Below are 17473 nucleotides of genomic sequence, written 5' to 3'. Positions count from 1 at the left end.
ATTTTTGCAGGGAAGTACTTGATTTAAAAACACCAAAAAGTAGCAGATGAAATCCGTGTGCGACAGGATAGCATACCAAGCCGCTTGCAGGAACTCCACCACAACGGTATGTTCCTGGCTGGCGAAATCCTCTTCCGAAATGTCGTCGTCTCCGGGATACTTATCGACGGACTCCACCGATTTGCTGCTCAAAATAAAACAAATCTCAATTTTTGACCTTCTTTTACGCGAGATAAGTTGAGAAAAAGTTAGTAAAAAGTTAGAAATATCATTTGTGCTTCAAATATATGTACACTCAGTGCAACCCCTGATGAAAAACAGTGAATAAGTATGTTCGAATTTTGCGAAAACTTATAGATAGGGAAAAAAAAACTATGGCGATGGATGAATTGTCCGACCACAAGACATTCATCACCGTAGATCTTCGGTTCTGGCATATACTGTACTACCTGTCCAGCGTATCACTGGAGACAAACTTGTACCGAATTCCATCGTCTAGTCCACGTTCAAGCGAGGGAGCCAGAATTAAAATCTCTGGCAGGATACTGCTACTGCGTCTACATTACATCGAGCATCGTCATGTTTGGACAGGGGATGAAGGGTGGTGGTGGTGTGAAGCGAGATACGAAAAGAAAAATACTACAATTTGCATCTATGAAAACAGCAAATCTACCATGCCACGGAAAACAAAATTATCTAGTTTTTGATTGATAAAAAGTGTGAGCTATCGGCTGCGGGGAACAACGCCATCGCTAGTTGCCTTGCGGTGAAAATACAATGTGTTAGGCATAATATGATGATGTCTCTGTCATCGATCGTTTCGCTTGCTAACGACCGGGCTTGAAACTGAAACGGGCTAACTTGGAACTTGCCAAAAATACAGTGTTAGAAAACAAACTCACTCTTCCTTCGGCTGTTGCTGCTCCCGTCGGGCCATCATCGCTAGGGCAGCCCCGAGTCCACTGACCTGGTGGAGCCGGCTGAGAAGGCGTGCGTGCAATGAATTGAATGATACCGAAAATCAACTTCTGGTCGAGTTAAAGAATTGTGATAACAATTTGTGTGCATTTTGTACAATTACTTCAACAATAACTACTGACATACAGAAATAAGCCATTGGATACAATTATTTTGGATTGGGATTGAAGCAAAATGGACTAATCCTGTTGTTTGAAACGAAAATTCATACAAACGGGGAGAATGTTGTTTGTTTGTACCATGTAGTTACAACTTCCCATGATTTATAATTTTAATCAATCCCGAAGTTTTGTTTTATAATATGTACAATATTGTAAAATTAATTCACATTGAAAAATGTTTCCCTGTTCTAATTATTTTTATAAAACACACCAACTAGCAGTAAATTAGTAAATATAATGGGCGGCAGTAGTTTTGTGAGTAAAACATTCGGGTACCAACCGAAAGAGGAACACTCAAAATATTCTAGCCGTTGCTGAGACAGTTTTTGAAACAAAATTCCAGATTTTAATCGAAGAGGAAGACAAAAGATCACTCCACACACGTCGAATTATATGTTAGTATGAGCAAGGTGCACTCTCGAAATGTCTAGAATGGGCTCGTGCAAAGCAAAAAACAATTACCCTTCGTCCGCAGGCTGTATGGCTGGAGATGACAGTTCATGGCTGCTTGCTATAGTGACAGCTTTGGATGAACTAATGGATGAGATTTGTTGTTGTGTTGGTGGTGGTGCTGGCGGTATTTGTAGCTGAGCTACGGACTGTGACTGTTGTTGTTGTTGCTGTGGTTGATCGGTAGATAAACGCAATGACGTTCTACTATTGCCTGCGGAACTACGTGACAAAGCAACCCTACTGGGAATCGGTGTTCCGGTAACGGATTTGCCACTACTTGTGCTAGTACCTGAGCGCGAACTACTAAAATGAAATCAAGATTCACATCCGTCAATAATTGCAAACAGACATGGCGCGGCTACATGTTCTATAAATAATAAGAAGGGGTTATCTACATGACAACGATTAAGATGACTTGTTTAGTAGACTACCGGCTTTACACCAAGCCATACCATCAGCATTGCTTATAATTAAATACATACCCTCCGGATCTGATTGAACCTTGCACTGGAGTCCACACCATACTGGAACCAGTCCTCATACCAGCTCCAAAGCCAGGAGTTTCCTATAATAGTAAAACTTAGACAAAAATACCTTCCAACATTAATCTCAACTCACCTTCAAAATCTTCTTCTCCTTCGCCAGCACTTTCATCACGTACCGGTAGCTTCGCGATACGCGATGCAAGCGCAACGTCAGCGAGCCGAGAGCTCCCGCCAGGAACGCCGTCACCAGATGGAGCCCAGAGAAGGAAAACTTAGACTTTTTCGCCTTGGCCGAATGCTGCTCCTCATCGCCCTCTTCATCGTCGTCTTCATCACTGATCAGACGGGTCTCCTCATCCAGCGTACCACCTTTGCCATGATGCTTCGAATCCTTACTAGTACCCGGCTTCTGACCGTCAGGTTCATCATCCTCACCCTTGAACGATGCCGCCGGATCCTGGTGATGTTAAAATAAAACGTGAATATGAAAAGCGATCGGATAGCTCTTTCATGTAGCAACACAAGACCAAAGCCAATTTCAATTAATTTTCCAAAAGTTTAAAGATGAAATTATTACAGCCTTGTCAAAGACTGAGTAGGTAATTGCATGTGACTAAAGCTGTGCGATCCAAGCGACAGTAGTACTAACTGCCTTATATCACAGGTTTTTTTTTTCGCCAAACCACCAAAAGGAATTATTTACACTGTATAGAAGAAAAACTGCTAATGAATGAAGATCGTTTGCATTAAATTTGGCTAACGATGTAGTGTTTTATGATAAATAATGAAATTATTTACAAAAGCATGTAGGTATATGATAGACAGTGGGAGTAAAGCAATACTCTTTGGAAAGAACCTTCAGCAAATTGACAAGAAAATATCTATGTTGGAGATGAAATTAATTTCTACTTACTCAAAAACGTATCTATGCTAAAAATAAACTTATTAGGTAGCGTTTTCCCAAAAAAAATAGTGAAATTACAATCAAATCATTCACAGCGGAAAACACAGTTCATGGGAACTAAAAAATTGCTACAAGCCTGCAAGAAAGCGCCCTTTTTATCGACTGACTCCACAGACGGTTATCACGGTAAATCCAAAAGCAAACCTATATCTGTAACTATTATTACTCTATTATTTGAGTGTTTCTTCAGATATGCCAGATATACAGTAAATTGGATATTTACCTCGTAAAAATGAGAACAAAAAGCACTTAGACACAACAGATTTCAGGTACACATATCGCATATCCCTAGCGAATGGCCTGCTGTGTTAACAATTAATAAAAATTATAATGACCCCAGATTGCTCCAAAACAATTTGTGAAGCATTACTAATTTTCAATGGCCTTGCCGGAGGTAATGGATGAAAAAACCATCTTCCACGGACCTCACCTTCCACTCCCATATGCCGCCCATGTGCGGTACCGTTGATGCAGCTTGAGCCACGTCAAGTTCTTCGGCAGACTCCAGCGGAATGCGGATGATCGATTCTTCCAACGCAACGCAGGTCTTCATTGGTCATTCCATGGTGGAATCCCAGAAAATCACCCCATGATATGGCGGCATTTGCTTGCTTCGGCCTGTAGACCATTCATCTAAGCTCGCAGGGCATCGCTTTCGGATCTACTACTGCTCCGATCTTGGCTTCAAGCGGGACGAATAGACAGACCTCGCAATGTGCTTCAATTGTCGTGCGAGATCCCGTGCGTCTAACGTTTGGTTAGGCAGCATTACCCTTTCGACGGTGCGTACTGTTTGCAACAATACCTTTTCGTTCTCTCCGAAACCTGACACCCACATATTCATCCGTTAGGAATCATTCTCCACTTCTGCAATGTTGACCATCCACCTTATCGTCAGCTTTTCGTGGACTCCAGCAACGCCCAAGCGATCCGTTAAGCTCTTTTCCGCCAGGGTTACCGACGCTGCTTCGTTCGGGAAGGCCAAGACAGTGATGGATTTTTTTTTCTGTAGGCTAACCGGAATCATCTGGAACAGTGTGCCGTTGTTCGTCCGGATGTGTGCGCTGCTTTCAATGACACCGTCGAATGGGACGACAGGTTCCTGAAATCCTGGCAATACCGCAACCATTGATCTATGCGCTAACACACCTTGCACTGCTTCAGATTCCTCCTTTCTTCGCTTCTAGTTCGACATTCGGCTTCGCTGTGGTTATATACTGCTTCATTCTCCTTCGACTTGCATTGGGCTTTTTCTGGTGTTGTTCGGGCAGGCCCGAACCTGACATTCGCTTTGCAGGCATCCGACAATATTTCGGAAAGAAAATGGACGAAAGTCCTCAGGGTTACTTTTTTCTTCCCTCGCTTGCAGCATACCCACTTACGCTTGTCGTTGTCTGGCAGCTTTTGAGTTCCGCCGTCTCCAATTGTTCGCAATAGCCGCTCGACGACTGTTCCGAAGGGAATGAATGATGCTAACCTTCCGGCCTTTTGTAGAATTTGTTCCGCACGACCAAATAACTGACGAAGCTTTTCGATAACTTTTGGCACTAATTTCGGTGGAAGCAGCTGCTCCCGAACCATCTCCAGAACTTGACCTTTCAGGCATGCTTGCAGCCGCACAAGGTTTTCGATATTCGAATACCGACAGGCTTCGTTGGACGCTTGGTATGTTCCAAAAAACAATGGCCACTCTTCCGGCTTCCCCGAAAAACTTGACAACTTTTTGCTTACCCCATTTCGCGCTGCCAGTTGTTATTGCTGTCACCAGAATCAAAGGGATTCTTTGAGGTGTATTGCTTCAATCGCTTATCGCTTCATCCATTGCCTTCATTTTGTCTGCAAATGACTTATGCTGCTTTTTCAACCGGTCTAGTTGTTCATCTTTTCTTTTAAACTCAAATTATTTTTCTTTTTGAAATGTAATCAGTATAAAATAAAGAAAAATATTCAACTAAATAGCCGATTGTCGGAATCCAAATTGCTGAGGAATTCGTTTAGTTCTTGCCATCAGATTCTGTACAGCCAGCTTTTCCATTTTGCTCGGTGCAGAATGCCTGTTTGCCCTAAACTGCTTTTCGCTTCCAATATCAATTTAATTTCTTTCCAGGTTGCGCTTGATGATGACCAAATGTTTCTCAAAAGAACGGAGAACTGCCCGTTATTGGCGGTATACCAGTACGATTACCACTCCATAGTCTTTGTTCCGCAATGGGCGAATGTCCAATACGGCCAAAACAGCACGGAACAACCGTGTTACTTCAGGAAAAGCATGAATGTTCTGATCGACGGTCCTGGCTGCAATAAAAATATCACTTTTCAAACGTCTGGTACAGATAGCTTGCCAGACCAGATATTTTTTATCGAACTTCAAGTTTCATATGCTTGAAAATGTCTGCCACCTTTTCCCTTCATGTTGTCGTATAAACCCCTTAACCAAAAAACTGTCTGAAGTCTGTTTGAACGGAGAGTTCATTTTTTATTTACCGTTTAATCGAGCAGCAACATCGTGTACGGTAACACGGTAACCAAGAGATATATGCTACTGGAATATTAAAACGCTGAGAGTAATGAAACAGCTGTGACATTTTTTCTGAAAATTACGAAGAGTTTTTCAAAAAGATCTCTTCTAACGAAGAGATATTAAAACAGCTATACATCCAGCTGAAGAGCACGTTTAACCAATATCTATTATTTTTCATTTGCCACATTGGATGACTATTCAATTCATCGGAAAGTAAACTGGTCGCTTTATCGTAACGCACTATAGTCAACGTTTTATAGGAAAAACTTGCCTAAAATAGTCCTACGTCAACCATACGGTAGTGGCTGTAACACAACCTTTTCGATTTTCTATCACCGCTTTTTCTACTTGAGCAGTTTACAATAGCTTGATCGCTTGTTTTGAATACCCAATATAGATATTCGGACGGTTTCATCCTGCGCAGACTTCGGGAAGTGGTCCATTTTCCCCAAAAATCGCGATAAATGCTACTTAAACAGTATAAAAACTTCTTTGCCGCCCGTGAAATGAACTCAAACAGCTTCCAAACGTTGTCAAAACATCAGTAGAAACAAATCTAATCCATTCCATACTGTGTGAAATGCAAGAATAGTCCATTTTGCCCAATTAACCCCTAAATACATAGCAAAACCTAATTAGAGCGATAAGGGGAATAAACTCGAATAGCACCAATTCATTCGAAGGACATCAGGAGAGTTGAATGTGATTGATTTAGTACCGTGGTGAATTCACAATCGGTCCGTTTTGCCTGATCTCTCCTAGTTCTACAGAAACACGTTCATTTGCTATTGCGTAAAAATTCGTAATTTTTCAACGATGGTGTCTTCAGAGAAGTTTACAATAAAATATAGTGTATCTTTTTAAATTATTAGGGTGATCTTATTTTCATCTATCAAAGTGATACAAACTTTTGTTTTTTTTAATTAGTTCAAAAAAAATTTTTCTTCAGAAAAATTGTAAAAAACACCAAAATGAGCAACTTCTCTGAATATAGTAACTATATACCTTTTACTAGTTGCGAGATATAATGATTTGTTTAAAAAGTACACTTGAAATACAATTCTGCTCAATAACTTTGCATCCAATTTATTTATTGCTTTCAACTGTTCTTCAAAGTAACTCAGTATGATAAAATACACATTTTTTCTGAAGACTGTTTTTGCCTTTGAGTTAGTTTTGATTGCTTTAGTTAGGTTATCTATGTTATGTATATGGGTGTGAATTGGGCAAAATGGACTATTCTTGCATTTCACACAGTATGGAATGGATAAGATTCGATTCTTCTGATGTTTTAACAACATTTGGAAGCTATTTGAATTCATATCACGGGCGACAAAGAAATTTCTATATTATTTAATTAACCTTTATCGTGATTTTTGGGGATAATAGGGCAAAATGGACCACTTCCTGAGGTCTGCGCAAGATGAAACCATCACTAATCGATTTCCTGCATTTTTTTACACATGAATAAGTATCTTGTAAGTTTCCAAACCAGCCAGCGGCTTCTAATTCTTGGGATTAAAAGCTCGTTTTTGCCCATGCGCTGGGACATAATGGGTAAAAGTTATTTTCTTTTACACTTTTACAAACAAATTAAAAGTATTTAAAGCATTTGGTTGCAAAATGGCTTCGATGGCTCATTCATCGATTAAGAAGAATAGTTCGCAAAAATTTGTCTTCAAACGGAACTTATGGGCGAATTCCAAAAAAGGCCTGGATTTTTTTACTCAGTGCCGAGACAATATTGCCCTATTTGTAAATATAATTTAGAGTCTAAATCAAAATTGACTTTATGCTCATATAAGCAACAAAAATGTTTTTGTAGTATTCGTAGTTGTACAAACTAGAAAAAGTCTCAGTATTGAGATGAAACCAATATTATATTTGTAAAGACAGGAAAAGAATTAAAGATGAAAATTTAAAAGTTTAGTGAAAATAGATCGTTTCCTTGAAGCAAAAGCTAAGGTGTGAAATTGCTGGAAGATATGTTCTGGATGAAATATAGTACAAATTATTTACAATAAATAATACTGAATCACCTTCAAACCATACAAAAATAAGCGAAAAAGCCAAATTGTTCGAATACTAGAGCGTGTCTCAGATGCTCGTTTGGGAAATTGCCAGAGATAAAAAAAACATATGCAGTGCTAATGACAAACTACAAGTGAGAGGGATAGCGGAAAACAGATTGATGAAAAAGGAGCAAACTCTAAAACCAAGTAACAGCCCAAAAAGATCATTCTTCAGTTAGATTGATCGCAAATTGTTAACGTTAACATCCCGTATGACATTATGCTAAGGTAAACACAGATCGGAACATGATGTTTCGGTAATTAGCTCGATGCACTAGTCGGAAAACAGTAAGAATGTGGGAAAAACAATCGAATCTACCAGAAAAAAAACAAAACTCACAAAATGAGAATGGCGTGGAATTGGTTCGGAAATGGCGGAACGATCCGTTGCCGTGGTCCCGGTGCGGTCTGTCGTTCCAGTAGTGTGTAGTTCACGATCGCGTATGCCGAATGATGCCCGCCGCAGAACGGGCGTTGAACTGCGCCTGGCGGCGGCGGTTGCCGCCCCGGTGGTGCCTTCCGGACCTACCGTCGGCGACGACGACGACGACGGTCGCTCCCCGACGTCGCCGCCGGTTTGTGCTTGTTCCAGCTCGGCGTTTTGCTCTCGGATTTTCGCTATCAACTACGCGGTCGTCGAAGGTGGTTGTTGTCGAAGGATGAAGGAGTCGTGTGCCAGGACAAAAACGGAATATGGCGGGTGCGAGAAATTATTGTTTTCGGGAGGAACAACGGTGCGGTTCGAGGGGGGAGAACCGTGGAAAAAACGGGATAATCGAGTCGGGTGTTGATTTTTTGTTTTTTGGTGAAGAAAAGAAAGCCGAAATCGTGCACGTGAGCATATATGTGGTATTGAATATTTTGAAAACAGAAAAAATTGATTTATAATTTTGAATCAATTATATAAAGGCAAGTAATGAAGGAAACCAAGTGGAAAAAAATATCTGGGAAAAACCCTTTTTACAAGTAAAAGTCAACCGAAGACAAAAAAAATAACGAACGCCTCATACCTGCACGGTGTAACGGGAAATCATACCATACCTTTCCTAGTGTCAAATGCCGACGGCTAAGACGACGCTCCACGGCCGATTTCTTGTCGAACTCCTCGTCGGAATCTCGCGGCTGCATCAGATCCAGCTCGAACTCATGCTCGGTGTCCTCGAACATATAGTAGTCACCGGATCGAATAGCTAAATTAATTGTGAAAATAAAGAGATGATTAGTTGAGAGAGGTTATGTGGTACATTTCCATAAATGACCAACTGTAATTTGCTGATTTGTTCTAGCTGAAACCGAACTTTTACCGAAAAAGATTACACAGTGGGTGTATAAGACAGTTGGTTGCTTTTTGTGCAAACACAACATCTAGGTTTAAAGTAATTTTAATAACATTTTAGAAGAGTTGTGCAGATTTGTAAAATTGTATAAATTAAAGTTAGGACTATAAGAACTCAAAGAAAAAATTTAAGTGCATCTGAAATCTAATCTTTTCACCGGCTGCTTATTACAATAATTTATTGTTAACAATTAGTTACGGTATTCCCTTAAATCTCCATCTCCATCTCTATTTCCATTTTGTTTTGTAGATACTAAAAACCAATATTTTTAATATAACTTTGGGGAAAATAGTTCATAGTATTTGATAACAAAATCTTACATAGATATTAAATTTCATCATAAAGAGAGTCTAATGATAATATTAATTGCAAACGAACAAAAATTGTATTCCGGCATGACAGCCGGTTTAGCTATCGATGAACCGAAGTAGTAAAATAAAAAAAAAATTACTGACCAATCTATGGACAGACATCCATAAAAATAAAATCAATGAATCCTATTTGTTGAAATTGAGAAAAATCTACAAAAAACTGAAAAAGCGTTAAAAAATTTTATATAAACTATAATAATACAAAAATGTAAATGATAAAAGACAGAAACACAATAAGCCAATCGACAGCAACGAAAAACTCACCCGGGTGGGGAGCTCCTCGGGAATTTTGTTAGTAGGTAGCGAAAAGCCTTTGCAAAAAACAGACGGGTGCATCCGAAAAAGAAATGGAACGGAAATCATACTTGAACTCGAAATCGAACTGCTTTCGATTCCCGACACATTAGTTACAGATGAACTTCGATGAGAACAGTCAGACTCGGCTGGAAGAAAATGTAGTTGAAAGAAAGTCACCTCTCCCAAAACAATAGGTAATAGGCTTTTTGTTTAGTGAAATCCTCTCGTTCGTTCGAAACGAGAAATGCAGTTATCACAGGAAGCTCAACGGAAACATAGCTACTTGAAATTTTTTATTCGGCAACCCAACTGAAGTGAGCGTGGCCACATGAACAATTGATTTAAAAAACAGATTTTTAATTAGACTTGCCACGGTCACTTCGGTTTCGGGGGTCCGAACCTCAACCACCAAAAAAAACCCTCTTTTCCTCTCCTTTTTTTCGAGAACATTGTACCACAGCGACAGGTATAGTACGACTGACTGTAAGGAAGCATTATTACGGCATTTTGGGTTATACCACAGGTGAGAGAATATGGTGCGTCACAAAAAGTGCGGCAGTAGTTTTTTTTTTATTTTTGTTTTCGTTAGAAGATTGTTGAACGAATAAAAGTAGTGGTTCGTTACCCGCTGATCTGTTCTCCGAAATTCGGCGCCATAGGCTCGGTCGGTGGGAACGTTGGGAATCTAAATTAGAAAAAATAAGGCACACAGGTTTTAGAGAAAATCATTTGTTTGGGAGAAAGAAAGAAAAACAAACTCTGTTTGGGATGTAAAAGAAAAGTTAGCAAAATCAGTTTTAAAGGGTTCAGAAAATTAGATAACAAATGGTGTCAAAAAGCTGAAAGCATTTGTATGTGATTTATTGTGCTTAAGTACACCGCAGAAGCCACATATTGCGTGTGCTGCGATTGTGGAGGTGCAGGGATTTTCGGAAAAATGGTTGTTTTTCGATTTTGATACCGCAAACCTAACGACAGCACATAGGAGAGTTACTTTGTTGGAACTTTAATTCTTTTATTTGTTGACTGGTTATTTACATTTTTTACAATTATTACCTTATGCTGCTGAATATTTCTGAAAAAAGAAAGGTGTATCTCACGAGTATGAAATTATTTACAAATTGATTGTTATTGGATTAGCTTGGAGGTATTGTTCCAAGCAATTGGATGATCCATCTGTAAAATTTTCAAAAGATTGTTTATACAGTGGCATTTAATAGCAACAATTATTGTCGAGACAAAAATCAATTTGCTATGGAATTTTTCCAAAAAGAAATCTGAAAACTTAGCAACGTGTTAAATGCCAAAGTATAATTTCTAGTATTTTGGAAGGTATCAAAACTATGCTTTACCGTTGCACAGTATTTTATTCAAACATGTTTAATTTGAGGTGAACTTAACTTTTTTAGATAAGGATTATAGAGAATCAAAATGCCCTTACATTGCATGGAGACTCAGTGTTTCAAGAAGATGTCATTTTGCTTTTGATTTTATATGAAAAGTTAGAGTAGCTGGAATTGGATTGGTAAAAAATATCTTGTGAAGAAGAGTGGTGTTTTTGTGTAAAAAATTCTGGGGAACACGAAGATGTTAACATCTTTGAGGTAAAAGATGGTAGAAATTTCCATTAAAAGCACTCACGGAATACATGATGACCAGAGTTTCCATTTTCACAGAATTTTCTGTAAAATCACAGATTTTTTTGTCATTTTAAAGCACAGAATCTGTGATCACAGATGACAGATATTTTTGAAAATCACAGATTTTCACAGATATGCTACATGTTGAAGAAAAGTTTATCAATTTTATCACTGGAAGCGAAATTGCACAAAAAATCGGGAGGTAAAGTTACAAAACCGAAATTACTGCACATCAAATTCAAAATTTACGAAGCGTATGAGTGATATTGCATAAACCGTATTGTTCAAAAACATTAAAATGCTAATTTTTCTTCATGGGAGTATAATTATGTTGCACAGATTTAGTAACAGATTTTTTTCGATAGTTTTACAGATTTTCACAGATTTTTAAAGGCACATTTTTAAACACAGATTTCAAAATGGCAACCCTGATGATGACGATTATAGGCAGCCAAAAATGCCGAATAATGCATTAATGTCATACTAATTGATTGATAACTTTGTTACTCATGAGTAGCACTGATAATTTGATCAATCGTTAGATGATATTTAAACGGAAATGAGCAGCTAAAGTTAAAATAACTCACAATTGTGGTAGCTATTTGGTAGGCTTGCACTTCTCCACTTCTTCTTCAGTTTGCCCTTCACAATAGGCAAGTATTCCTCCAGTATAAACCAGCGTTCATATTGATCGGATTTTAGGGGTCTTGAGAAGCACAATGTCGCCATTGTCGTTGTACCAAAGTAAAGCCTTGGGCTGTCTTGCTAAGACTTGACACTTCTTTATCGACAGCCGGCTGCGAAGACTGTTAAAGTACAGGACAATTACAGGGTTACTGCTGGGTTCGGCAAGAAAAAAAGGTACCGATTTCAAATGAGTTTTAGCGTTCACTGTCTTTGTTTTTGTACCAGTTTTGATGTCCTTTCGATGGTCTACAAGTGTCATGACACCCCGTGGAGCTCAACCAATTCACGAGCAGATCTAAACTAAATAAAAAGGTTTTGTATTCTACTAAGACGCTCCAAAAACTTCAGTCATGATTATTTGCGAAATTCACTAACAAACTTGTCTTATTGAATGTTTGGAAGTACGCATGTCAGTTTATAAAATACAGAACTATACACTTTTTATGGAAACTGATGAGACATTTCACTGAACTCAAACAAGTTATCGACGGCGAATAAACTGCGAATGCCTTCAGTTATAGGTTCGTTAGATTTGCGTATGTAAACCGCCGAACAACATACTCTAGCTTACAATCCGCTGCTAGCAGCGAAACAATATCGTTAAAAAACAACACGAACAGGAGGGGTCCCAATTTGTTACCTTGGGGAACAAAAAAGTTCCCAGCACTGAACATAGGACTTTATTGGTAACAATGAAGACATTTACAATAGAGAGGTTTACATTCATTGGCGTACCCAGACACAAGACACAGAAGACCGTACTTTCGAATTTGGAGGTTTTATTTGTTATTAGATTTTAAATTGAACTTTAAATTGAAATTACATTGAACTTAACATTGGGGTTTAAATCGAACTTGGAATTAGACGTGCAGTCGAAATTTTAAATCCGAAAATTGAAATTTTGGTCAAAATGTTTGAAATTGGCTTCCAATTAGACTTGGAATTGAACTCCAAATCAAACATTGGCCTAATGTCTTATGACAATGCATGCGTAGCATAATTTGTCCATCTATTTCGGTCCAAGGCAGCTGGTCTCCAGTTCCTCGGGCACCCAATGCTCGCCAGATCTCGCTCCACCTCGTCTTGCCACTTCGCTCGCTGTAACGCTCTTCGTCTTGTTCCTATCGGATTCGATAGGAACATCATTTAGTTGTCTGGCATTCTACTGTGTTACCTGACTCATAACGCACCCCTATTTTCGAAATTCTAAAATCTCTCATGCTTTTATTTTTGGAGTAAACATGTAATTTCTTATGTTATATAGTTGATATTTGTATGCTCTATTCGAATTTATGATCAATTAAACGAAAAACCACAAAGTTAGTGAGTTACGAGACCCTCCCCCGTATATAACGTATATTCGTAATGAGTCAGGTAACACAGTAGCAACATATCCTGCCCAACGTATCCGTCTAGCTTTAACCACTTTCGCGAGCTCGTGGTTCCTTCTTCACCTCCATACGGCGTTCTCTTGCACGCCGCCAAAGATGGTTCTTAGCACCCGCCGTTCGATAACTCCGAGTCTTCGTATGTCCTCTTCCAGCAGTGTCCACGTTTCGTGCCCGTAGAGAACAACCAGTCTAATTAGCGTTTTGTACAGTGTGAACTTTGTACGGGGGCTCAGATTGTTCGACCGCAAGTGTTTGTGGAGTCCGTGGTAGGCCCGACTTCCGTTGATAATACGCCTTTTAATCTCACGGTGAGTCAAGGTAAACGAATTCGTCGATTACCTTAAACTCATCCCCGTCGATTACCATCGTACTGCCCAAGCGGGCCCTGTCGCGCTCGGCTCCGTCCGCCAACAAATACTTCGGTTTAGACGTATTTATCTTGAACCCACTCTGCTCTGCTTCGCGGTTGTTTGGTGTACTGAGCTTCCACCGCGACAAATATTCTGCCGACCGCATCCACATCGTCAGCAAAGCATGTAAATTGACCGGATTTATTGAAAATCGTGCCCCGCATTTCGATCGCCGCTCGTCTTATAACACCTTCAAGCGCAATGTTGAATAGCAGGCAGAAAACACCATCGTAGCCATAATAAGTAGAGTAAGCTTACCCGGAATGCCGTTTTCGTCCAAACTTTTCCATAGCTGTTGTCGGTTTACACTATCATACGCGGCTTTGAAATCGATTAACAGATGATGCGTGGGGAACTCGCGGCACTTCCGTAGGATCTGCCGCAGGGTGAAGATTTGGTCCGTTGATAGATAACTTCCCACAATCTATTGGCTTTTGCCGATAGTCGATGGAAGATTACTTGAGACAGCACTTTGTAGGTGGCATTCACGATAGTGATCGCTCAGTAGTTCTCACAATCCAGCTTTCGACTTTCTTGTAGATAGGGCAAATAGCCCTGTCTTTCCATTCCTCCGGTTGGTCGTTCTGTATCCCAAATCTTGACAATCAGTTGATGCAGACAGCCGGCCAATTGGGTCGGAATCGAACATGGAGTTGGACGTGAAATTGGACTTAAAACGGGATTGATTTGGACTTTAAATATAGGATCTAAAATTATACTTGAAACTGAATTTGGAATCGTATTTTAAGTTAGACTACTCTGAGCTTTCAGCCTACAAGACTGTAAGACTAGTTCGCCTCCTTGAAATTAGATTTGAATTTAAACTAGTTTGTACTAAATTGAACTATAATTGAAGTACATAAACTCAAAATGAACTTGGAACAGGACCTAAAATTGGACTTGGAACTGAAGTTAGTATTGAATGTGGAATTGAACTTGAAACTGAGATTGAAAATGCACTTAAAATTGTGAATGTGGAGTTAAAAATTGACTCGAAAAGCGACATGAAATTAAAAATAAATAGAAAGTAGGATTAGGCCTTATAAAAGGATATGAAATGGGACTTAAAATAGGACATGAAATAGAACTTGTAATTGGGCTTTTCATGGATCATTGTAGATTGCTTTTGAATATTTTTATCGCCAGATAAACATTAGGAATGCTGCATATTAAGTTTGTTATGAACAGCATAAATTCTTCCGATTTATCACAGTTGGCATTAGTTTAGCACATAGTAATCAAGAAACGTCTGTGGGCTTTTCCATAACTAGACTACCACTGTCTGTTACTGCAATGAATCTCTGAATCACACTAAGCAGAAAGAAAAGCTTGAAGAGATTGAACAGAATCCTTCTAAAATTAATATTTTTTCTAATTTGCAAGGGACAAAACTGTTCCGAGTTTTTCACCGTAGTTACAAGTCTTTTTCTTCACGGCTTTAAACGACAAAACCTAGCACAATCTTTCAAAGAGTACAGAATATGCTATGTAAGGGTACATGGGTAAAACGTAGCTATTTGTGTCAAACCACTGTGCAATGGTAAACAAGTTTCGTACTAGACACAATTGGTTCCAGGAAGCTCCTAACCGGATAAGGCATATTTACAAAAAGCGAATACAATGAATCGGGAAAAAAGTCACGTGACTGCAGAAGTCTCCTGTGTTCGAAGCGGACATCACTGAAACGAAGCGTCTTAGTTCGCGTTTAGTTTTGCAATAATAGTTACACTCGTGATGCGACACCGGTGACCGGGATGTGGCCGAACGGATCGAATCCCGCAAGCCGGCCTCGCCGACCGGACCCCAGAAGCTACGACCGCGCGAACGTTTCCGGCCGCCGACCATATCGTCATACCGGGTCGTCATATCGTCGTCTACGAACAGAGAAGCTAGGAAACTCGATCGACGCCGACTGGTGGGATCGACGGTCAGCTCATCCGGTGCAACCGAGGTACCCATGCTGGACTTTCGCCGCTGCTGGTGACGGTAGATCGACCGGGGGGAACGTGGCGAACGGGGTGATGGAAGCGCATCTCCGCTGTCCTGTAAAGGGAGCTTGATTGATTTTGAAAGAATGATTCAAAGGGGGGAAAGAATAGTTGTGGATTACTTCGGCTGGGGTTAGAGTGTTGGACAGACGACGCGATCGGGGACTGACGGTTAGTTCATTGGGATTCGGCCACGAAACGGCGTTTAAACTGGATTGTCTACGGTGTTGACGGGTTTGCATTGCGGTTTTACCCGGGGGCAGTAAAGTGTTTGTAGTTTGAATTACTAAGGCCGGTTGCTCCTTCTGAAAGCGTGAAAAGCTGCTGTTATAGAGTTCTTGTTACAGCGGGAGGAAAAGTACTTCGCACGGAGGTGGTGAGAATACGGGAAACGTGTCATCCGGACTGCAAACGCGTCCCAACATTTCGTTGGGAGATTCGAATGACATACGCTGCGGGTCCAAGTAGGCGTCCAACGAAACTGTCATAAGAGCAGAGCTTGGTGATGGTGCCTGAAAAGAGATTTTAAAGATTTTGCCTTCCTTGGAACGTAATGATTGTAGATACCGACCTGCGTATGATAAGACCCTCGCGCAATGGTCAATCCTCCATTGTCCGAGGGAATGTCCGAAATACCCTCGCCTTCAATAATCAATGAACCACCGGCGCCATCATCTTCAATTGGCGTATGATATCCTGCATATGACGACAAACTATGAGTGCGTGCCATATGGTCACCGTCTTGATCTGACCAAGATCGAACCGAAAAGAAAGTGGAACGGAAAATCTCTCTCGTTAGTGATATTTTTGGGTGCTCAAAACTGTACTCGTACTACTCTAGTACACTACCGTGTGATGTGCGCTGCCCGCTACGGAGGTGAGGGTCCTACAGGTTCTACCCAATTTAAACTCAAATAAAATCAAACCAAACTCTTGTTGTTTCCTGTACTTACGGCTCTTACTAACATAAAACAATACTTACTCGTTCATTTTTGCACCCCCAAAAACAAAAAACCGAAATCATAAATTCATTTAACATTTTTTTTCACTTTCCCGTAACTCGCGAAGAAACAGAAGAAAACTCGACACTAACGTATATTTGGGGTTTTGTGGGAAAAACGAATGGACAGTGAAACGGAAAATTACCTTTGGCATGGGTGGTCGGTTCGTGTACAGGTTCCAGAATTTTTTGCTGCGTTGCCTTGATGCGGTCCATCTTCATCTTGATTTTCTGCAGTATCTGGCTTTCCCGTTCGATTTCCTGCTTTACATCTTTGATGCGAAGCTCCTCGATTAGCTCAGCACCCCTACAAAAAACAAGACACTTTGATTCCTTCCGATTAAATCACAGAATAAAACACCTTATTACCTGGAAGCTAAGATGGTACTAGCTTTCGTTTCATTTATAATGTGACAGAAATAGTGACTGGAAAGAACGCGTCGTTGAAGCAGCAGGAAAGCAAAACAAACTCCATCCCAAAACAGGCCGGAATCATCGTAAGGCACATTGCACTGCGTATCGTCCGGATCGGGTTCGACGTTACTAGGCACAGCGGGAGGTCCCTCTTGCGAGGACAGGCACGATATTCCAAGCAGCTGAACCAACCAACAGGTGTTGGCAGTCAGCTGCGTAAGGCACAGACAGCCCAACATCTGCAGCAACGTTTTCGTCGTTATCACAAAAACGTTGTATCCGATTAGCATATTCCACCTAACAA

At 40.2% G+C, this 17473-nt stretch overlaps 2 protein-coding genes across 10 annotated transcripts in view; both read right to left on the bottom strand.

The window, feature by feature from the left end:
* Positions 1-17473, bottom strand: part of LOC128743453 (piezo-type mechanosensitive ion channel component) — a 93317-nt gene that overhangs the window by 12633 nt on the left and 63211 nt on the right. For 4 of the 9 annotated variants that reach the window (XM_053840032.1, XM_053840035.1, XM_053840037.1 and 1 more), the window contains 11 exons: positions 17125-17466; positions 16902-17062; positions 10265-10324; positions 8676-8824; positions 7975-8259; positions 2211-2534; positions 2075-2157; positions 1602-1895; positions 903-980; positions 450-557; positions 19-184 (listed from right to left, as the gene is read on the bottom strand). In XM_053840032.1, the coding sequence (XP_053696007.1) occupies positions 19-184; positions 450-557; positions 903-980; positions 1602-1895; positions 2075-2157; positions 2211-2534; positions 7975-8259; positions 8676-8824; positions 10265-10324; positions 16902-17062; positions 17125-17466 (2050 nt within the window). The remainder of the gene's footprint in view (positions 1-18; positions 185-449; positions 558-902; positions 981-1601; positions 1896-2074; positions 2158-2210; positions 2535-7974; positions 8260-8675; positions 8825-10264; positions 10325-16901; positions 17063-17124; positions 17467-17473) is intronic. The other 5 variants (XM_053840034.1, XM_053840040.1, XM_053840036.1 and 2 more) reach the window with 5 other exon arrangements.
* On the bottom strand, positions 15595-16843 carry LOC128743454 (uncharacterized). Its single transcript, XM_053840042.1, has 3 exons — positions 16327-16843; positions 16118-16267; positions 15595-16060 (listed from the first exon to the last, which is right to left on the bottom strand). The coding sequence occupies exons 1-3, from the start codon at positions 16483-16485 to the stop codon at positions 15701-15703; spliced, it is 669 nt and encodes a 222-aa protein (XP_053696017.1). The 5' UTR covers positions 16486-16843; the 3' UTR covers positions 15595-15700.

The sequence above is a fragment of the Sabethes cyaneus genome, chromosome 3 (assembly GCF_943734655.1).
Source record: "Sabethes cyaneus chromosome 3, idSabCyanKW18_F2, whole genome shotgun sequence".
Classification (NCBI taxonomy): domain Eukaryota; kingdom Metazoa; phylum Arthropoda; class Insecta; order Diptera; family Culicidae; genus Sabethes; species Sabethes cyaneus.
This window is presented reverse-complemented; position numbering and strand designations above follow the sequence as displayed.

Coding starts and splice junctions, on each gene's coding strand:
- LOC128743454 (XM_053840042.1), bottom strand. CDS start 16,485: ATGGCACGCACTCATAGTTTGTCGTCATATGCAGGATATCATACGCCA. Junction 16,268..16,326: donor GAGGGTCTTATCATACGCAG/GTCGGTATCTAC, acceptor ATCTCTTTTCAG/GCACCATCACCAAGCTCTGC. Junction 16,061..16,117: donor TCTCACCACCTCCGTGCGAA/GTACTTTTCCTC, acceptor TCACGCTTTCAG/AAGGAGCAACCGGCCTTAGT.